This window comes from Motacilla alba, chromosome 1, assembly GCF_015832195.1.
Source record: "Motacilla alba alba isolate MOTALB_02 chromosome 1, Motacilla_alba_V1.0_pri, whole genome shotgun sequence".
Lineage (NCBI taxonomy): Eukaryota > Metazoa > Chordata > Aves > Passeriformes > Motacillidae > Motacilla > Motacilla alba.
Genome location: NC_052016.1, coordinates 101,095,109 through 101,117,634, shown reverse-complemented (window position 1 = coordinate 101,117,634; position 22,526 = coordinate 101,095,109). Strand labels below are relative to the sequence as shown.

The 22,526-nt window shown below is 40.5% G+C and overlaps 1 protein-coding gene across 6 annotated transcripts in view; it reads left to right on the top strand.

The window, feature by feature from the left end:
- The first annotated feature begins 2,502 nt into the window (after nt 1–2,502).
- MYO16 (myosin XVI) overlaps nt 2,503–22,526 on the top strand; it is a 363,630-nt gene continuing 343,606 nt past the window's right edge. For 2 of the 6 annotated variants that reach the window (XM_038163728.1, XM_038163644.1), the window contains exon 1: nt 2,503–3,158. In XM_038163728.1, coding sequence (XP_038019656.1) covers nt 2,792–3,158 — 367 coding nt within the window. In that variant the 5' untranslated portion in view covers nt 2,503–2,791. The other 4 variants (XM_038163898.1, XM_038163986.1, XM_038164080.1 and 1 more) reach the window with 4 other exon arrangements.

The window sequence follows — 22,526 nt, the reverse complement described above, 5'->3', positions numbered from 1 at the left end:
GAATTTGGAAATAGGGAATTTGATGCTGAAGGAATGACTGAGGATACAGGGGAAATAGGGAGACCTTGGTTTGACGCCTTGTTTGAGAATCTAGAATCAATTCTTCAAGGAAGCACCAGAAGTGAGGAGTTCCCTCAGCCTGATAGTGTGCCCTAACCACAAAGGAACAGAATCTTTCTTTCTCTTTAGCAGCTCATTGAGCCAGAATTATGTAAAATAATAGCATGGAAAGAATAGATTTAATGTACAGTCTTTGCTGAGCTCTTCCTATGAAGGTGAATTTCACAAGACAGCTCAGTCAAACTGGGGCTGCCTGCTGCAGTCCCAGGGCAAGGCCCATCTCCTTTTGCTGGCCCTACAGCTGCTTGCTCTCTGCTTCCTTCTCATCTACCCAGCAGTAACTCTCAGAGGACGTTTTCAAGCATCTAAACTAGCTATGAAGAAATGTTTAGCTTTCTTCAAATTTTGCTCCAACAGAGGAAGCATTAGGAGCAGGACTGCCACCTTTAGGACAACAAATAGCTCCCAAACCAGTTTAGTTGCATTATAAATGTACACCTTCAGGGGAAACAGCAAACTAATTTAGTGCTGGAGTCTCCTTCTGTTGCATCTAAACATTTCTTTCTTTTAAGTGAAGTAGGCACTAGCAAACACTAAGATATAAACATTTTTTCATACCAGTGCTCCCCTTTCTCTTCTGCCAAGAACAAAAAATTAGTTGCTTGTTCATTTCTAGATACTTAGTGCGATTTTGTAACTTTTTCAGCTTTCACTTTTGAGAAAGTCTTTCAGCTTTTCCTCTATGTTTTGTCTCACATGACACACCTCAATGATTTGCAACACAATTGGCTTTGTAAATAAACTTTTGGATGTCAGTGTTTGCAATAATGGGGCTTACCTCAGTACTACTGGCAACAATTTCACTTTGGCATGAAATACTGGCTTTGAAGTACTTTGCTGAGGTACTTTACACAGCCATTGCTTAATTTCCATTTTAGATGTTTAGCCCCTAGTCCCTCAAATGGAGAAGGTGGCTCTTGAATAAATATGCATTATAGAAAAAGTCAAAGGAAAAATAAATAGACATCACAAATCTAGGAGATCCTTTCTACCTGAGACATTGGTCTTTCTGTACTGAGTTAAAATCAATAGGAAATGACAGATCTTATACATGAAAGTTGCTTACAGAGCACAAGGAAGAAACTACCTTCCTTTTGCATAACATTGATTATTTAAAAGGCTTGGTAAACAAGCAAAGTGCCACTGAAGGCCTTCCTTAGCCCCGGAGGGTTTCAGTCCACTTTTGAAGAAAGTGCTTCAGACAGAAGGCAACCAGAATTCAAAGTCAAGGAACCAGAAGACATCATTCAAGGATTTAACCTGCAGGAGCCTGAATGAAAGCCTAAATTCTGATACCTATAGTATGCAATACCAGGATGAAAACTATTCTGGGAGGATATTTCCTAATCGATTACACAATCACAAAGCTAAAGACTAGGCTCTCCCTTCTTTCAGTCCTCATACCCTCTTCACTTTTGTGTGCTGGTTCAGCTTCAGCTTCCAGACATAGGGAATTGTGTGCTCTGCCCTCACCACATCCACTCCACACCCCCTGCTGCCTGTATCTAATCTGGCTACAGGGACACTGTGCATACCAGGTCCCTATAATTTCATGTGAAGATAGCTGTGATCAGATCCATGATTCATAGCTTGAGTTTCTCTGGAAGACCTTGAGTGTGTTTCAGACATGGACTAGTTACATGTGGATCACAACTGAGCATTAAATGAGGGACAGCTGCTCATGCCCCATACAACTGAACTTGAGTCAAAAGTGCAGGTGCCATCATCAGGTAAGCAGGGACCATTCAAGGCCAAGTGAAGGGTAAACTGATATTTAGTTATTTATATTCTATAACATTTCATAGTGTGTAGGTATCTGGATATTCTGTGTATCATTGGCATGCCAGCTAGATCTGGAAAGGGTTGTGGGAGCAGGAAGCACTTTCTTCTGTAAATCCAACCCTGAAGTGAGTTTTGGCCCATGTGGGGTGCAGGCTATACCCTGCAAACAGAGGAAATCACTGGGTGAATCCTGCTAGGATAGCAAAGGTGGCTCCTATTGAGAGGGTGTAGTGGAAGACTACATAGTGTGTGTTGTGTGGGGCAGTATCTCGTGAGGACTTTGCTAGGATGCTTCCTGTTAAGCCTCCATTGAAAAACGATGCTCTGATGTGCACTTTAGCCAGAAGTTAGGCAGGGTTCTCATCTGTGGGCAAAAGATCTTAACAGCCAGTCTCCTCACTCAATAAGGTGGCAAAAGACTGTCTCTGCGACTTGTAACTTCCCCGCCTTTATGTTTTTTTGCAAGATTTCTACCTGCAGTGCCAGCAAACACAGCTCTAAAGCAGTAGGGCGTGAGCAAGCTGCCTATAGTACCGGGACAGAAACAGATGCATCCAAGCTGCCATTTGTTTTGTGAGTACAACCTCGTAAGAAGTGTTGATTTTGCATCCATCTCACGGGGTGATAATTACGACATTCCCAGCCATTCTCTTTTGTCGGGCATTAGGTGCCAATGGGGAATCAAGTGGGTCTTTGTTGTGTTGAAGTGCGTGTAGACTGCTTCCACGCACACAGCCTTCCCGGACCTTTTCCTTGAAGCAGTTTACCGAAGGAGAAGGGCGGACAAAGCATGTCGAACCCCGAAAAAGCAGCGGCCCTTTGCGGCGTGCCCCGCGGGGCCGAGTGAGCTCCGAGCACGACAGGTGAGTACCGCAAAGGGCGGCAATTGATGCAAGAGGGGTTCGGCGGGATGCCTGCTGGGGTGCGGGGTGTCTGCTCTGAACGGCCCCGTGGCCCCGGGCTGCCCCGGCAGGTAGCGGGGCGGGGCGGTGCCGGGAGAGCCGCCCCCGGCCGGCCCGGCAGCCGGGCACCGCTTCGCGTCCCTTCCTTCCTTCGCTTCGCTTCGCTTCGCATCGCGGGGAGGCGGCGGCGAGGGGCGGGCGGGGAGGAGTGCCGGGGGAGGCAGAGGCGGCGCGGCTCCGCACGGCTCGGCACGGCAAAGAAAGACCCCCAGGGAAAGTGGAAGTGTGCGCCGCGCCGCCGCTGCCCGGCACCGGCAGAGAGGCGGCCCCTCAGCCTGGCCTCGTCCCCCCGAGGTGAGTGCCTACCGGGGGAGGGAGGGCGGAGGGCGGCGGGGGCCCGGCAGGCGCGCAGCGCCGCGGGGGGATGCCCCGCAGGTCTCCCGTGCCGGGAGCGGGCTGATGAGGAGGCGCCTTTTGCGGCCGGATTTGGTTGGTGTTCTCTCGTGAGTATTAGGGGAGCGAGGAGGGTAGCGGTGCGTGTGCTTGTTCGTCTGTCCTGCGTTCCTTTTTGTCCGTGTGTCCGTGGCCGGCGGCCCCGCAGGCTGGCCCGGCCCCGGTGCGCTCCGCCGGGGGCGGCGGGACCCGCCCGCGCTGCCGGTGGCGAGCGAGCCAGGCAAGCTCGGGGGTCAGCGCGGTGCGGGGCTCAGCCCGCGCTCATTGTGCGCTGGGGGCAGAAAACTCGCCCAGGCTGCGTCAGATGAGCACTTTTCTTTAAACCAGCCCCTTTGTGGACGCGCCGCTGCCCTTCCCGAGCCCCCGGCTGGGGCGGCGTGGCTGTCGCGATCCTGCCACCCCGCTGGTGGAAATCTGCGCTGACAGGCAGCTGGATGGCGATTTTCTGATAAACATTTTCTTTCATCGGTAGTGTCAGTCGGTTAAATCCCAATCTTTTGTGGGAGTGTGCCTCCCGAGTGGGTGACAGTAGGACTTAAGAGCAATGTTAGCGCCAGGCTGGTTTCCAGCCCCAGCTCGCCTCAGGTGGCTCCTCACCCCCTGTCCCCAGCGCCGCCGTGCCGGGCTGGATCTGTTCCTGCTCCCGGGTTTCGCCATTGGAAACGTGCGGGTACAAGGCTGGATACCAGCAGCCCTGGCTTCACCCCAGGGCTGGTGTTGCTGGCAGTGGGATCCTGATCTGGAGGATCGGTCTGGAGAAAAATGACTTTTTCCTTCCCTCTGGCAAGATAGCGAATAGCGTGTCAGGATAACGCCATATGCTTCAGGAGGAGAGGTATGATGCAATTTAGGTGTTTACACAGTGAGTTTAGGAATTTTGGTCTCCTGCTGTGGATTGTTCCTAGGCAGAATCTCAGGCAGATCGTGTTTTCTCTCGACTCCTGTTCCCACAACTTTATAAGACTATTCTCCTGTTGAGCTTTCTGTTCTCCTATGTATTCCACTTGTAGTTCTACTATCACTTCTGTCAGTACGTTACATCAAAAACAGGGGGGCAGTGCTGAAGTAGTAGCCCTTTTAGGTGGTGTTTTGCTTCAGGAATGATTTTGTGAGTGTAAAAACATTCTAGATTCCATTGCCAGCATCTGAGATGTGCCTCAGGGTTAAAAAAAAAAAAAAAAAAAAAAAAGGAATAAAAAGCGTGTTATGTAAGTAGTACACGTATATATGTGTGTGTTTACAGTAGATTCAAAGTGATGGGACAAGTTCTCTTGAGAGGGCTATTGTTCTCTAACAGCAGGGGTGCCATTAAAAGTACTAATAAAGACTGGGATTAGGGTGATTGGTAGAGCAGAGCTCTGAACCCTTGCAGTAATTTTGTGTTGTAGCAGCATTCAGAAATCCCAGCTGCAAATCACATTACACAAAGAGAAAGCCAGTCCTTGGCCTCAAAAGATGACACAGGTACAGCAAGCAATTTGTTAGAGGGAGGAACAGAGAGGAAGCCAATTGTCTTATATTACATAGGTCAGGCCAGAGCTCAGTTTCCAGACAGTAACTGGCTTAATATATTTTGTCTCTGTTACAATACGTTTTCATTATGAATTGAATCTTTCCTGATTATGGAATAATGTCCTAAGTACTAGCAATAATGTTTGATGTATAGTATGCTGAACCTGTATTTAATGTGTAACAAGAATAAGCATCAAAATATTTTGAAGTGGGAGATCTAAATAATTCCAGCTGGAAGTGTACAGAGTTATTTGAATATGTCTACACAGGGTATCATATATGCTGTAATTGTACAGTAGGAATTAAATGGAGCTTGATTTGCTTGGAATTTGTAGTGCTGGTTGAGGCAACTGACCATCATGGTTTATTGCACTGCTTTGAAAGAGCTCTTGCATTTTATGTTGTCATTATGTTACTTATAAGTAGTACTGTTATTTCAAACCAGGATAATGAGAAGAAAAGCATTTTGCATTCACCCCTGTAAAACAAGATCTTAGTGCTAAATTCAGATCCCTGCTTGAAGGTATCTATAAAATACCGTGCTTGTGCAAGGTGTCATATCAAGGAAAATGGACATCTAGGTTAAAGTTGCCTTAATATATTTTTGTCTGGAAATGACAATTAAAAACAGCAGCTTCAACATTTTTACTCTTTTGGAAGGGAATGATTTCTTACCTTAGATGTTGGAGCTCTGACAAAGTGAACATAAGGTAAATGGCCATTATAAATGGGACACTTCAATGAGATTAATTACAGATTTGAACATCACCCTCTTCTATTTCACCTGATTTTCCTAACCAACAAGTTATTTCAGGCTGATTTCTTTAAATATGGAGTTTCAATATATATCTACACAGAAAAGGGTTTTTTGTTCAATTGTGAGATGCAACAGAAAAAAATATTCTTCCAATCTGAATACTGCTTTTATTCAGATTTTCATGAACATGATTTCTTTGTCCAGTTCTATAAAAAAGTGTCAAAATAGAGATTTTCTTATCTGACTTGACCCCAACAAAGCATAAAAAAAATGAAACAATACCAACAATGAAAAAACTCAACCTCAAAAAAGCAGCGTGGTCCACTTTTTATAGTCTGTCAGTAACATCTCAGTCCTCTGTGTTGGCTTGTTAATGTCTTGTTAATGTCTTTCTGATCATAATCTAGCAAACCTCACTTGCACATTCTTTGTGTTTTTGCCCCCTCACCTTCTTTCTACTACTGACTGTTATTAAAATAACTGTAGCTAGTGAACACAGATAAATGGTATAATCCTGCACAAAATTAGCAGTAGCTGGGGATGCAGCTGATGGGACCTGGGTATATTGTGTTGTCACATGTTGGCAACAACAGCAGCTACTGGAGACACTTGCCATTTTTTGGGACAGACTTGCTGGTTTACAACTCTGCCAAGTTCATGTGAATTACAGTTCTTTGCATCTTTCCGAAAAAGATGACAAATATAATTTTTGGCTCAATAAGATGAAAAAAGCCATCCTGGCAGGCATCTAACTCTAACCTTTGCACTTAGATTTGTCAATCCTCCTTAAGGTGTGTATTTCATATGGTGCCAAGCATAGCTGTTAATTCATTTAGCTTTTTTGAGACATTTCACAACAATCAAATAAACATTAATATTTGTGAATATAGAACTATTCTTACAGCCTTTTTGTGGAGCAATTGTTAATAAATCAGGTTCTGATTCATGGTTATAAGTGTGTATATTCCTGGCATGTCTTATTGCACATGCAGAAGAGGAGGGTTGGATAATGGATTTTAGCTTTTGTTCATTCTAGATGTTTCACTTTAAGATATCAGTCTCTAATTCCTGGAAGTATTAATGCAAACATTATATCAGTTTGGTCAGGGAAAGATTTTTCTTTACCCTAAAACATTTGGGGTCATAAAAGCAAGGTGTGTAACCTGAAGTGTAACCTGGCCTCAGGTCTTGATGGTGACAATGTGAAGACTCAGCTACTGAGTAATGTAGCTGAAATCTGTGATCATTACATTTTCCCCCAAAATGACATACTAGATTTGCAATACCGTTTGCAGAAAGGCTTTTGTTTCAGCGAAACTTTTTCTTTCTGAAAAAATACCCAACCTGCTTTCAGTCAGAACATCTCTATCAGCCTGAATGAACATTTTAATACAAAGGGTTGAACACATCCACTGCAAAACAATTGAGTTTATTAAGTTGCAATAGCAGAAAAATATTACCAAAAAAATAGTTTGCTGCCTTGTGCTGTAGGAAGAGATGATTGAGATTTTTTTCTAAGGGATATAGCATATATGCATCTTTTTAATGGGCTAGTTACTGTGGTGTTACATAAAAAGAGACTTAAAGTTGGACTAAAAATTAATTAAGCAGTCTCAACAATCAAGCCTCACAGGCACTATGGTAGCCATGCTAATTTTCCTGGTGCTTCTTGGCTTAAGTCCCTCTCAACTGAGTTGCCGAGAGAAAAAGTTCTGCAGCTGCAGCATGAGCATAGAACAGAACCACTTCAGACAGTAAAATCCAGGTAACTGAGAGATACTGCTTGTGGTTCAGAAGACATATTAGTTTTTATGATGGTCAGTGTCAAACTGGGAGTGAAATGTTTCTTGCAGATAGGAATTCTGTGTTTACATGAAATGATATTCAGTGGACTTGAAATAAACTGATGTAAAACTTGAAAAAAAAATTGTTCTGATACCTAAAAATCTGTGCATCTGCTTTTCAGAGAAAGTGGATTGTTTTGTTTTGAAATTAGAACGAGGTATGAAATGTTTGGAAAGACTGCCTGCAGGATGTGTGGAATTTCAGTGTAATTGTGGGGTTTGTTTTGAAGCAGTTTAGTACCTTTGGTGTAAAGGGGCTGTAAAAAACTTGTAACTGTTGCTGTTTGTATTGCAGTAGTTTATTGTGGATCAATTCTCAGTTGAGATGCATTTGTGTCAGGTGGTGTTTTATTAGGTGTAATAAAACAAAAGCATCTATCCAACTGCATTTGTCTTACAGTTTGAGAAATGCCATGTAGAAAGAGGGATTGTGTTGATAGATTTACATTTTTATGGTATCAGCAGCTAAATTCCATCACAGAAGCTTAATCTGTGCAAGTCCCCGGACTTCCTGTGTCATCAGAAGAGAGAGATGAATACCTTTCTGGTGATAGGTATCTGGATTTATAGCCATGATTCTCTCTACTAAGCCAGTCTGCTTTGGTATCAAAGTGGAGTGGCAGAGGCATCCTTGCCTGGAAGTCAAATGAGCCTTCCTGAAGGCAGTACTGTAAGTGCCTGGTATTTCCCTGGCAGCGTCCTGGATATCAGCTAGAAAAGGAAAGTTTTTGCTGTTTGTCAGATCTAGATTGTAGATAAATATGTGGTGTGTCCTAATTAGGAATTTTATTTAAGGAACATTCATGATTTAACACCCCAATCTAATTACTCGTAAGCTTCTTGCTAATTTTGCAATTAGTGCTGGAGCAAGACTTTTTATGGAAAATTCACCCTTAAGGATATCAGAACCACTAACGTCTAGTGTTTATAGGAAGATTTATTTCTATGACAATGTCATGTAGGCAAAGTCTATAAGGAAATAGTAGTACTTTTACATGATGGCAAAGACAAAATGTGTCAAGTGCTTTCCAAAAGAAGTTATAGTCAGGTTTTGAAATCCAAATGACTCTGGCTTTAGAATGTGCATCTGTAGGATCAAATTCTGCCCAGATATTACCTAGTGGAGAAGGCATTCTTGAATCTTGTTCTACCACAGTCATCTTTGGCCTTCAGAGGATGAAAAGGAGGACTCAGGGTGTAGCCAGGGTTTACTGGATGTACGCTCTTGCAGTTCATAGCTGAGGCAGCTTTTTATAAACACAGATGATAAGGTGCAACTTGGAGCAGCCATAAGGCTGCTCTGAAATGTAGCGTGGCCTTACAAGGATAAAGATATTCTTGGTAGCTTGTTTCCAGGTAATGTTTCAGTTGGGCAGAGAACCTGGTGGAGAAAGTCCTGGCCCATCACCCAGGTGTCCATAACAGTTTTCTCCTCAGAGAAAGTCTCTCAAGTGTTGTTTCAGTTTTGTTGAGCAAACCTGTTCTTCCCAGAGATTGATAAATTTGACTAATTCTTAGTACTGGAAGGCAGTTCATGTTTTGCAGAATTAAGACTTAATAATCTTCTCTCTTTAAATGCTAGGTTTTTAATGTTTTGGAAGATGGGGAACTTTGTATCCACTCTAGAATAATATAAGTAAGGTCTGGAGAGAGAGATCTGTTTATTAGTTAAATAGATATAACTGGAAAAGAAACAGACAAGCTCTCAGGCTCAGAATACCTTTTTCCCTGATTGAACTGATGAAGCAATTAAGCCTAAAAGCTTGTCACTTGTTTTTATTGTGCCACAGTTGTAGCAGGCTTTTAAACTAATCTTTTGCTTATTTGTCTTTGTAAATGGAGATGGTTCATCCATGGGCAGAGCCACTGTGTGCCTGGTAGTGTGGACATGTGCGTTTAATGCAAAACAGCCAGAGCCGCTTCAGCATGCAAGATCGTGCCCTGGGCTCACGATTCCTCAGTCCTGTCACATCTCTTCCTTTCCCAGCAGGACATGCTCGTCTACATCCCAGTGTGCCAACACAGCCATATAAAGGAAAGGATACAAAAACACTGCAAGCTACTCTGCTCTGCTTCTACTTCCTACCACAGATACTGTTTTTGATGTCAAGTGGCCCAGTACTTCCTCGAGCCCTTTCACTATTCCTTACTGAGTGTGTTTTAGCATCAAATAATTTGGCTCTCACTTTAGTCCCAGGTTCAAGTCTCCTGATTGTTCACACCACATATATGCTAATTAATTCAGTATTCCTACCAGTGTTGGAGAAGTAGTTCCTTGTGAAGAGGGACATGGGGGTAAATAAGGCATTGCTGGCTGGCTAATTTGCTTCAGGGTCTGCTCTGGACCAACGATATGGGCACAGACCCTGCCAAGTTTGGCTTCCTCTGCCTGGGACATTTCTCTAGCACTCTCACAGGAGGTCTTCTGCCTTTAACTAACCCCTCCTTTCCAACAGAAATATCTTGGAACCTCTCCTGAGTATCAGATCTAGCTGGGCTTTAATATGAGCACTACCAGTAAAGAGACCCTAGCCCTAATGGTGACTATACCTTAATATGAGAGGGATAAGTGGTTGGTGACAGCCATCAGTAATTTTACTCCAAATCTGTATCAACTGAGATTTTGGTATCTAATAATCTTTTCTATGTTTCCAGACATACAGTTTCTCCCCCTGTGAAAGGAAATGTGTGTACAAACACCACACAGGACCTGCAGGGCAGTGTAATAGACAGCTGGTGCCTTGAGACCAAAATTATTCATCAATGTGGGGAATCCTATCCCAGTGATTTAAGGCTGGCTCATGGTAACTTTCATCCACAGGGTAAAATTTTTGTGCTTCATCTTTTGGTGTAACTACTAATCAGGCTTTCTGAATTTATGCATGCATTAATACTCAGTTGCTGCAGCTATTTTCTTCTAGAATCCTGAGGGATTTTTTTTGTTTGTTTCCTCCAAAAAAAGTGATTTTTTTTTTCCTTGGTACAGGACTGGTAACTTTTGTATTGGTGATGTTCTCCGTGTCCCATCATCATATTTCCTCAACTTCTAGTCAAACAGAGAATGTCTGAGGTTGATGTTACATTTCCCATGCAAAGCTTTAATAAAAGGCACTGGATTAGGGGAATTGTGCAGTTGTTGCAGAAAGAGGAATCCTGGGCACGTAAAGGGAGAGCCCACAGCAGCTGGGCAGCGTCCTGCTGGCTGTGGCATTTGCTGCTGAAGCTCTCCGTGGGCCAGAGGGAAGTTGTGTTCCAGTGGACCTGAGAACCTGATCAGTAATTAATCTAGTTCCCAACAGTGCAAGAGGGCAGAGTGAGATGGTCTGACTATGTTCTTTATATACTTTTTCAAGAAAGGAAACTACTACTTTCAAACAATCTTCTCATTATTAGTTTTAAATACAGCTACTGCAAATTGTGTCTGCTAGAAAGAGAAGTCAAAGATCTTCATTATTTGATGTGGACAATGAAATTCAGTAGCACTTCAAAACCTTTGGGCTTTGGTGGCCTAGGTCCTTTACAGACATACAACAAATGGCAGTCCCTGCTCCCCAAAAGCTTTCAGTCTATCAGATGAGAAGAATGAGCAGAAACTACGTAGTGTCCACAGGGACAAATAAGATAGAAAACAAAATTTAAGTCAGAGGAGTTTCATTAGATAAGAATGCGCTCCATTTCTGTTTTATATAGTAAGCCATCATTATACTAGCTAGGTCTTATTATTTTAAATACTGTAATTCAAGGGAAATCCATAGGATTCAAAAAAGTCAGCTCAGTTCCAGTTAGTAGGACTGAATTTGTCAGCAATTCAAGAGCAAGTACCACAGAACATACTGTGCCCTGGAAACAGGATGAAAGGAAAATATTGGTCTATTTTGAAGGGATAAAGCCAGTTATTCAGTTCTTCAGGTTGTCTGTAGGTGTGTGAAGCCATGCATGGCCATACCCATTTGTGTAATGCAGTGACTGCATGGCAGGTAAATTTTTCTGGTCTGGTTTGTGATGTATGGTGAGGGTGATGGGCCACAGCAGTGTGCTGTAGCTGTTTGCACCAGTTGTCTGGTCTAGAAATCCAAAAAATGTGCACACAAAGACAAGCATAGGCACTTATGTCATCTACCCTTGGCTCTTGACTCAATGCAAGCATCCTCTTCCACACTGGGAATGAGAATGTCTGAGAGGCCAGTGCGAGGTGGTGGAGTGTGTTGGCACTGGTAGGATGGCTGTGTGCATTCCAAAAGGTTTCAATCAGTGCTGATTCAAGAGGCTGGCACTTAGGAATGCCTAAGGGTGGGCCTGGGTGTCTTCCATGCTTAAATGTTAGCTCATCTTCTCAGAAAGGACAGCAGTGTTGTGGCTGCTGTTGCAGCATATTTGCTGAACTCACAGTTGTGGAGGAAACATATCCTCTTCTTTTTTAGGTCCTGCTAGTGGGCAGGGTGTGCATATGTGAATTCCTTCTCTTTTCAAGCATACACAATTCTCTCAGGGAGCCTGCTGCTGAGAAAGACACATCCATTTTACAAAAGTTACAGTTTTGTATATAAAGCATGAGATTGGACCCAAAGCCAGAAAATATTTGTGTAGTTTTGCTACACAATCAGCTACCTGGTGACTCCTGCATCTTTCCAGTATTGTTTCTACATTTCTTGTCTTGTTTCATGGCTGGTAAGACATTGACAAATCATGGATACCATTGAAAGAATAAATACATTATTTAGTCTCCTTTTATTGATGATGTCTACTTTCACAAGACTTTGCAGCCATAGAGAAAAGGCATTCAGGGCTTTTTAAGGGGGAGGGGATCAAGCGTGATACAGAATGCTGTTTTGCTTTGGTGTTTAAGCACAGAACATGGGCGGGGGAATTCTGCCAACCTGGGAACCAGTGAGACCGAACTACTTGCAACACTTTATACATAACTATAATAATATAATAGACTTTGAATTGCTCTCTCAAAATCCTCTTTTTTTTTTTTTCTAATTTAAAGAAGCTACAGATTTGCAGATAATTTCATATTGGCATTTATTACATTTTAGCCAACATTTGACAGCTGAAAACTACAAGCCATTTCCAGCTTCCAGCTGGTGCTGCCACTGGCTACTGTTGACATTTCCTTTTCTCTTCCACAGACATAATGGTTCACAAGTGAGATAATTAGATATATTGAAGGGAAACAGAAAAAAGAAACCCCAAATACTCTCATCCCTTACCACCTGGTTTTTATTTTGTGGCTCCACTGGCTATTTTGTGTAAATTTGGGAAGCCATGAGTTGTGGTCCTTCTCTTTCAAATGGCATTTAAATTCATTTTCAATACTGTTCTTTTAAAATACTATCATGACTCCTGAAAAGGAAGACATGAATGAAGGTTAAAGTGCCTGTCAATAAATAAGACCCACATGATTATTACTGAGATAAATGGTTAAAATTATTCCCTGTTAAATGTTATTTCTAGTATCATTTTTACTATTGTCACAGTAGTTAGCCTGGGATCAAGGATTTCCATAGACCAGTATGCTGCCTTTCTTCTTCCCCCACCCCCTTAAATAGTGTAGCTTCTTCCTGCAGGGACTTGATGACAAATCATCTAAAGTTAATTTGTTAGTATCCTAAACAGTGCTGAGCAGAATATAGCTGTTCTCATTAGCTCTCTTATTGCCTAAGTGTCAGCACAAAACTCTTGAGGACCTGTTTGTAACATGAGTATGTCTTGATTTGTTTAATACACATTTTTATCCAATCATGGAGATGGCATTTAGCTGTGCTGTGACTTCCAAATCCTTTGTGAATGGGTCTTAAGTGACCAAAATCAATTGAAAACGTCTAAAGACTTAGTGTGATTGATGAACATACGGTTTTGTTTGCAGAGTGACTAGGTTTTAAAATAGTTGAAGGTTTGCTTAAACATCAGGCTACAGAGTTATTTACTTTTAAAGGAATAATTTCTGGTAGCTGTGTACTATCAGCACATACCTTCTTGTAAAGTGTACTAATTTTGTGTTTGTGGGGTTATTATGATATGATGCTGTCATAGCAATGCAAAATATTTTATGTGATCCAAGATTAATATTGGAGCTTTCTCTATGCTGCTTTGGTTGCTGATTTCCTCTGGATTTTGTTTCAAAAATGTTCTCATGCTGACAACTGATACTGAGAATCTTACTTGTGTGGATTGGTCATGCTGGAGGATACTGAAAAATGCTTTGATGTGTGTATGTATGTAATCATAGGCATTGAAATTTGCTAGATATTGCTCATGATTCTCAATGAATCAGGAATTAGCCACACTAATATTCTGGAAAAAGGAGCATAATCCAAGGAATCCCTGAAAAGGACTGACTGTCTTTGTTCGGAATACTACTTTATCTGTTTATTGTCACTACAAGGAAGAATTAGATTCCTTTGCTTAAGTTTTAAGGAGTTTAAAAAAATCCATTTAAGAGTTGAAAAATTGGATTAATATCCCAAGGTTATCTGGGAAATGTTTGTTCCTGCAATGGTCAAAAATTGCTTTAAATATTTTATCAAGGTAGCACTGGTAGTTTCACTGTGATTTGTGGGTGTCCTGGGAAGGTAGGAGGACTGTTTTGAAACCTTCACTGAATACTGCTTCATTAATGCACCAATAATTTGAAGATGTTATATTTTAGTTTAAAATAAAGGTATTTATAATATCAATATGACTAATGTATTCTGGATGCAGTTTGCCATCTTCTCTCAATTTTGGCGTGGGAAAAGAGCAAGTGAAAAATGGGTATCTGTGGCTTTTTTCTTTTTTTTGTTTAAATCACAAGATAGAACATGGCACTTTGAGTCTTTGTGCTGCAGAAAATGAGAGCATAAGCAGTCTATATCTGTGACATGACAAATGGGGCCACCGAGTCTTCCATAGCATGTTAATAACACAGCTCAGTTAATGCTGGAACGCTCATACCCCATCACATGTTGGTGTTGGATATGACTTCCTCCAGTGCTGCCCGGCCTCTTTCCAGTTTGTGACTGTGGCAACGCATTTACTTGTTCTTCATTCTCAAACAATGAGAATACAAAACACACAAGCCTAATTTTCAAATGTTGCAATATATTCCTATTTTGTGTGTATCTGTGTGTGCACATACATATCCATGTGTGCACATATATATTTCTGATTAATATTTCCCAAGGAGGTCTAAGTTGTCCTGTAATACTAATTAATTTGTAAAATACAAATTAATTTAAGGAGGAGGTGATTTCTGAAACTTAGTAAAAGTACTTTCAGCAATCAGACTTTGTAAAGTTGATGCTTTTCTGACAAATTCAAAATTTGTGGCAGAAGGTGCTTGCTCATGAAGGCTAGAAAATAAAGTGACCACCTTGCATCAATGTTACCAGCCTGTATCCAGAGCTACCATGCTGCTTTATTAAAAAAAGGAATCCTCTGCATGCACTTTCATAATTTGTCATTGCTTTTCAAGCTTGTTCACTCATTAAGCAGCATTTAATGAGGATAAGCATAAAGTAATTAATTTATGCATTATGTTTATTGCTTCCCTAATGAATTTATGTATTAGAGTTCCTCAATGAATATATTAATCTATTTCTATATTTTGTATACATTTTGTTCTCTAAATAAACAAAAACATTTATTTGAGGTCTTTATTCCTGTCTGAAGATTGTCTATATAATATTGCCTGGTTTAAGCATGATGTGGAGTTTTCTTAGAATGGACCTTGCCAACATCAATGCTTGTGAACATTTGTGTCTTCCTTGATGTGTTCAGTAGTGGCTTGTATCAGGGAAAAGCTGTCCTCAGTTATACTGGGAACTTAGTTTATTGTTTTTCCTAGTAAATGGTGGCTGTTGCACATTCAGTTCTTGCTTTGGGAGAATGAGGAATTGAGTAGACTGGTGTGATGTATGGAAATAACCTATTTGTTGCTAAATAAGTTCACTGAGTGTGGATATCTGGGTGTTGGTAGTGGTGGGGCTGCTGGGGTGTTGGGTATGGGGAGAGAACAGGAGCTGCCCTATGATAAACATTGCTCCAGCTGACTCCACAGATCTCTGTACCCACAACTGAGCCCCTCAGTTGGGCACTGGTGGTGCCTCTAGAAAATATATTTAAGAAAGGGGAATACTAAAAACAGCAGTGAGGGGAAAAAAAGCGTGAAAAACAACCTTGCAAGCCCCTGGGTCAGAGAAAAAAGGGGAGGAAGTGCACAGGGATAGAGCAGGTATTTCCTTGCATCCTGTGGCAGGAGTGATGGTGGAGCAAGTGTTTCCCTGCAGCCCATGGAGAACCATGCCAGAGCATCTAGGTGTCCAGACTACAGCCATAGAGAAACCCATACTGGAGGGGGGGGACGTGGCCTTAAGGAACTTAAGCAGCCAGTGGAGGGCCCACATGGGCCTTCAGCCTCTGAGAAGAGCCCATGTTGGAGCCATTTATGAGAACTCATGTTGGATCAGTGGAAATGTTTCAGGAGGAAGGACTGATGCAAAGAAACTGGTTGTGGTCCATAGACTAACCACAAACCCCATTCCCTTAAGTTCCTGCATGGGTGGAGGAAGGAACCAGAAGAATCATAATGAAGGAGGGAAATGGAAGGCCTATGAAGAAGGGTTAGGTTCATTTATGTCTTTGTTTCTCACAATTCTACTCTGATTTGCAAATATTTAAAATAATTTTCCCTAAGTCAAGTCTGTTTTGTCCATTTTGATAATTGGTAAATGATCTCCCTGTCTTTATCAGGATTCGTGACTTTTTTCATATTCTTGTCTGCTTGTTGAGGAGGAGAAAACAGCTGGGTGGGTGCCTGAAGGCTGGCCAACATCAACCTTCAGCAACAACCTCTACAATAATTTGCATATGGACTACCAAATCATAAATATGAAATCCTCTAATCTGCAACTGAACTATCAGATTTTGAATCTCTAATAAATTTTATGGGTTGTGATCTACAATATTTATGAAAATAATGAACTGAAGTATATCAGGTTTTTTCTTTTTCTCAGTTTTGGAGACTAAATACTGAACCCGTGCTATCATGCAACTCTTGGGCTCACCTTTCAAAGAATTAATTGCAATAATTTGTGGGTATAAGTGACATAGTTAATCACAAGACTCCTTCTGCCTTCCAGGTAACTCACCATACATTTAAATAATTCACATTTAGGGCACTGAATGTTGAAATTATGGATTAATGCATGGGCACCTGTCTTTTTTTATGATGATGTGTTTGGGCAGTAAAAGAGAATAGGCAGTTTATTAAAGTACTTTTGGGGTTGAGGTGGCAAATTTATTTGAAAAGGAATAAAACTATTTTAAGAATGTATAACAAAACTAAATGCATTGTGCATATTATCATGTGGCAAAAGTAACCATGGTAGAGCTTAAGGGGAAAAATGGCAACACAAACTAATTAAGGTCTGGTTTTAAAATTGAAACATTCCTCTAAATTGCAACTTCTGTAGGCAAAGTAGGAACTATTATCTCTGGCACTGAATGTAGAGCAGCTGAAATGCTCTTGCATCTTCATGGTCATATATGTTTAATGCATCTTTTTCCCTTGAAATACTGAGTCACTACATATATAAATTGTGTGAGAGATTGGTGTGCAGCACTGAAACATTGTTCAGGAAAAAAATAACCAACTTTTTTTTCTTGCTGTAGTCTGAGATTTAAGGTTTAATGTGTAATGGTTTCAGAATAAATGGGAATCCCAGCTATGTGGTTAAGAAAAATTTTCTGTAAGCCTGTGTTTTTCTATGTATATTGAAGCTAAAAATTACTCGTCATTTAATGGACATCACACTGATCTTGATTTAGTCTATTATATTGTCTGTGAATATAGGATATTAATTGAGTTTAGATTAATTTAATCTAAAAAGCACATCACTGGTATAATTTATTCAGTGTCTTTAACCAAGAAAATTGCATTTATTTAAAGTAATTCAAAAGAAGCACACTTCTCCTTCATTAGATAAGATCTTGCTTCTTTTCTAAGTGCAAAGAAGACTGCAGTTTATTGTTTAATACTTTATTTTATAGCTGTGTGGAAATACTGCCTTTTTAATTGCAACCACTGTAACACAACAAATGCAGTTAATTTCTGCCAAAGGACTTTATGAACTGTTTCACGAACTATTATATGATAGAAAGTAGCAAGCAAAATCCATTAAAATAAGACGAACTGCAGAATTCTGTGACAAAACCTCTTAATTTGAGGGGAAAGTGTCCCTTTTAATGTAGGTATTAATATTCCATAATGGCCATATTATTCTTATTGACAAATTTCCCCCTTTTGTTGTCTTTCTTTCATACACACATTCCCTTGTACTGCATCATGTCTACTAAAACCAGCGAAGTTGACAAAATGTATGTGAACAATTGCAAACACCATAGACTGAACTGGCTTTCACAGCCTTATGACCTTGGCTTCTAGTGACAGCTCTCTCTGTTTTGACCAGGTTTTGAGCCTTAGAGATTTACATTCTTGATTTGCTTCTTGTGCTAGTGATGAGATCAAGGATTTAATTCTCTGTTTGGATGCAAGGTAAATGCTATTTATTTCTGCCCAGAGAAGGGCAGCAAAGGTTGTGAAGGGTCTAGAGCACATATATTATGAGGAACAGCTGAGGGAGGTGGAGATGTTAAGCCTGGAGAAAAGGAGACTCAGGGCTGGCCTTGTCACTCCCTATAAATACCTGAAAGGAGGCTGTAGCCGCGTGGGGTCAGCCTCTTCTCCCAGGCAGCCAGGACAAGAGGACACAGTCTCAAGCTGCACTAGGGGAGGAATAGGTTGGACAGCAGGAGGAATTTCCTCATAGAAAGGGTGATTAGAGATTGGAATGGGCTGCCCAAGGAGTGGTGAAGTCACATTCCCTGGAGGTGTTTAAGGAAAGACTGGGTGTGGCACTGAGTGCCATGGTCTGAGTGAGGTGGCAATCTTCAGTCACAGGTTGGAGTCCATGATCTCAGAGGTGTTTTCCAACCCAACTGATTGTGTGTTTCTGTGTTTCAGCTCTGCAAATCTAGAGAGAATTACACTGTTCCTGGTGTAACTCGGTTAATCTCCAGGGTAAATCAGTGCTGTTGTACCAATTTGTAGAAGAAAAGGCAGGATCTCAAAAATGTACAGTACACATTTACTGTAATACTAGTGTAATAAATAGTAATGTTCATTAGTAATAAATATAGTACAAATATAGTAACACTCTGTATCAGAAATCCTGTAGGAGTGCACTGAAATTGAGTACATATTTTTTGTTGTTGACTCCCAAATTTTCTGTTTGGTTTAAAAGTATAAAGAACTATTTGTGAGAAAAAGACCCTGTATCTTGTACCAAACTAAGATGGGCTCTTTGCTTCTGCCTTCCAGGTAGGTCACGATACCTTTCCATATTTCACATTTAGAGCATTAAATGTAGAAATTATGGATTACTGGTTAGCTTTTTTTTTTTTTTTTTTTTTTTTTGGTGATGTGTTTTGGTAGTAAAAGAGAATAGACAACTTATTGAAATAGGTTTGGGGGAGGGGTGGCAAAATAATCTGGTTACTGAAGGAGCAGATGTTGGGTTCATAGGTACAATATCTAATCTTTCCAAAGCTGTCATACCACAGGTATGACATACTAGGTCCTCAAAGACAGAATTTTGGTCAGACTCATTTTGTAGGTGAGAAATTTTGTCCTTGGGAGAGGAGGCAAAGCAAATCTTTCAAAATACCACAGGTTTGCTGTAAAATAACTGTCTTGTTTATGTAGAAACATGCACTAGAAAAGCACCACTGATCAATTACACTTCTTAGAGTGTGTACAAAAGACGAACTGTGTCTATTCTTTATTTGGTCTCGGCTTTGTTTTATGAGTCACTATTTTCTAAAATTTCCTTTTGTGTATACATAAAACAGAAAATAGTGAAGTTCTCATTAAGGATTTGTGAGAATGAATAAATGCACTTAGTAAATGTGTATAAGGTATTTCCTGTCTCTAGAACAGACCTCTTAGCAGCCATCCATCAGACTTCTATATGTATGTAAGAACCAGTCTTTGAATTAATTTATTATTCACAGTTATTAGCAATACATACTTGAAGTCTGATTAAGCATTAGCCAAAAAGACAATCTTGCACTTCCACAGTGATGATTTTATCTGCTTAATGAAGCCAGAGTTGAATCTCAGCAGGTATTTTAGCAGTATTGCTACTTCAGCATTTCAAAGTGCTAGTCATTTATTCATCATGTGTTTAGTCTGGCAGTCCCTAAATTAATATTTTTAAATTTCAAAGGATGCTTCTGTTTGTGCATGTATGTATAAAAGACATACATGCATATCTAGCAAATAAGTGTTAGTGAATTTGATTGCATGAGATGTTTTGCAGAAACTTTCAAAAAATAATCCCTTTTTAGCTACCAATTTTCCGAGGGTTTCTCAAGTAGTTTTACCAGGAGTGTTTGCCAGCTGTCTTTTGAAAGAAGAAGTGTTGGCCATGGATGCCATACTTGAGGGAAAACAGGGATAGCTTGTATCAGTGTTACTGATAAATCAAAAATAAGACACTCGCAGGTGTTGCACTATATTGTACAATACACATGTTCATATTGTAATATGCAATGCAAAAGGATTAAGGACAGATTAATTTGCTTGGGTTCCTTGTTGAATATGTGGAGAAAAGTGATTTTTCCATTTTACATACACTGCAAGGGGCTGAAGAATGGAAAATGGGAAAAAGACAGTTCTTCAACCAAACAGTCATTTTATGTGGTGCCCAGTAATAAATGAGAAAACCTATTGCAGCAGGGTTTGAAAACCTGTTTGTAGGGTTTTTCTGTGTGCCCACTGGTTTATGAAAATTTTGATGTGAGATTTCTGGGAGACATTGTGCATCTGGGGCTTCTCTGTGGACACAGAGATAACATTTTCAAGCTGATGAAATTTATTCTTGTGGATAGCCTAAATGATGCGACCTGTCAAGGTAATGAATGAAATATTATACTTAAGCAGGAAAAATACAATGGCTTCTCTGTGACAAGATGATGTTTCCTAAATTGAAAAACAGATTTATTAATGGTGCTCTTATAAAGGCAGGACTAATCTAGAATTCTGCTACCGTATTTAATTAACAAGTCAGCTACTAATGATTCATGCAGTTCAGATTGCAAAGTGAGTGATGATCAATTTTTTGCAGTGCTGTGTTCACAGCTGTGAAAAGGTGGTTGCACACCTCAGAAAGCTAATCCAGAAATATAGGTCAATATTTGATTGTCTTTTGCTGATGTTAATCTAGTTGAAAGAAGTGTTCACATATTCTTTACTTTCTTTATGATTTAAGCTTCCTGCTTATTTATTTCTTTGAAAATAACATTTTTTTGTGTGAAAAAAGTTTAATCTGATAATATCGTATCAGGGGAATTTCTTGGGAGTAAACAGGCCATTCAAAATACAACATGTTGCTTCTCACGTCTTGAAATTTGTGCGCTGTAAATTACTTAGTACAAACCTTAGTACAGGGATGAGAAGTGGGATGAGTCTCCACTTCTCCTGAGGAGAAGGGCATGTGAACTTCAAGTGCTGGGAACACAGCTGTGTGCCCCCAGTTTTGGTGGCTGGGAGCTGTCTCTGCAGACAAACACGTGAAGGCAAACAGCAGAAGTACTGGACTGGGACAATCACAGCAGCAGACAGGAGTGGCTGGAGTGTGGAGTGTGACCCCACGGTATTGTCCGCAAGCATACGTAGTGCTGTGACAGCCAGCACAGATGGCAGGAAGGGAAACCCAATGGGAAGCTGGGCTGATTTATCTGCAATTGCCTCCTCTCCTTTTGTTGTGTTATTAGTGGCTTGTGAGGAAATGGGACAACAAAGACCTGCTCTGGGAGGGTATAATGGTTCAGCAGTGAAAAATGTTAATGAAGTGTTGGAAAAAAAGCTTTTGGGAGTGGAGTGTTCACATGTCAATATATATTGCCTTTTTAATGGGAAAGGTTCCCTAATGTTAATGGCCTGGTCATGATTTAATGCAAAAGGTGCTGTCTTTCAGAAAGCAGGAAGGGAAATGGGAAGAAAAACATATGATTCTTCTGTATTTAAAGGATACATTAGTGGACTTTATGAGCTGTGAGTAGTGAACAAAAGAAGGATGTGTGAAGTGATATAAAATAGATCTCAAAAGAACAAGGTAATGTTTGAATCCCAGGTAAAAAAAAAAAAAAAACAAACCCTCAAAGTCTTTAAAATTTTATAGATTGCAAATTTTCCAGTGAAGTGACACAAAGGATAAGCAGGGAGAAAACTTTAGAGTACAGTGTGAAGCTCTGTTTGTGCTGGAGCTGTTGTTCAAGGCTGATGCCAGTTTTACTCAGAGCAGGCTAAAAGCTCTGACATTTGGCCAGAGCTCATTGCTGGATGTAGCTGAGATTATCTGAACTACTTTATCACTAGGTTGCTGATCCAATGAGCTGCTTTAGGGTCCTAAATATTGTAGTACCCTCTAAAAGGTCATCCTCTCCTCCAGACTGGCTACCCATAGCTTAATATGGCAGACACAGTTTCATTTGCAAGAGAGGTAAGAGAGAGACATTAAACCCCTTCAGTTAGCTGACATTTTCTTGTTCTGTGCCAGTCTGCACTGTCTATCCCTGCAGAGGTAAAATTATAGACAGCATTGTTGTCTCACTTTGCTGGGACATGTATGCAAGAAAAAATGCATGATAGTGCAGAAGAAATGAGTTACTTCATGTCCTGAAGTTACACATCTTACTTCAGTCTCCTTGTAAATTTGTGATGGCATATAAGGACAAATTATTTTGAAGGATTTTCCATAATAAACGGCTCTTTCCCTTCAGTAAACATTAAATTATTCAGTAGATCAGACACTGTTTTTATTTAATTCCTTCAAATATTAGTACAAATTTTCTTTTTTTAAGTGCATCATCATCATGTGACTATATCTGTAACTAAAGGCAAGACCACTCATTTTGCTTGGGGAAAGGATCTGTAGCTGCATTTCTTCTTTCCCCTCACATTATACAACATACTAAAGCACTTGCATCCTTCAGGCTGTATTCTCTTTTGCAAATATCTGTGAATGGAGATGAGACTGTACCCTGGAGTAGATGTTTGAGCCACCCTTAGGCTGTACAGAGGTGTCTAATACTGCAGAACTCAGCTGATGG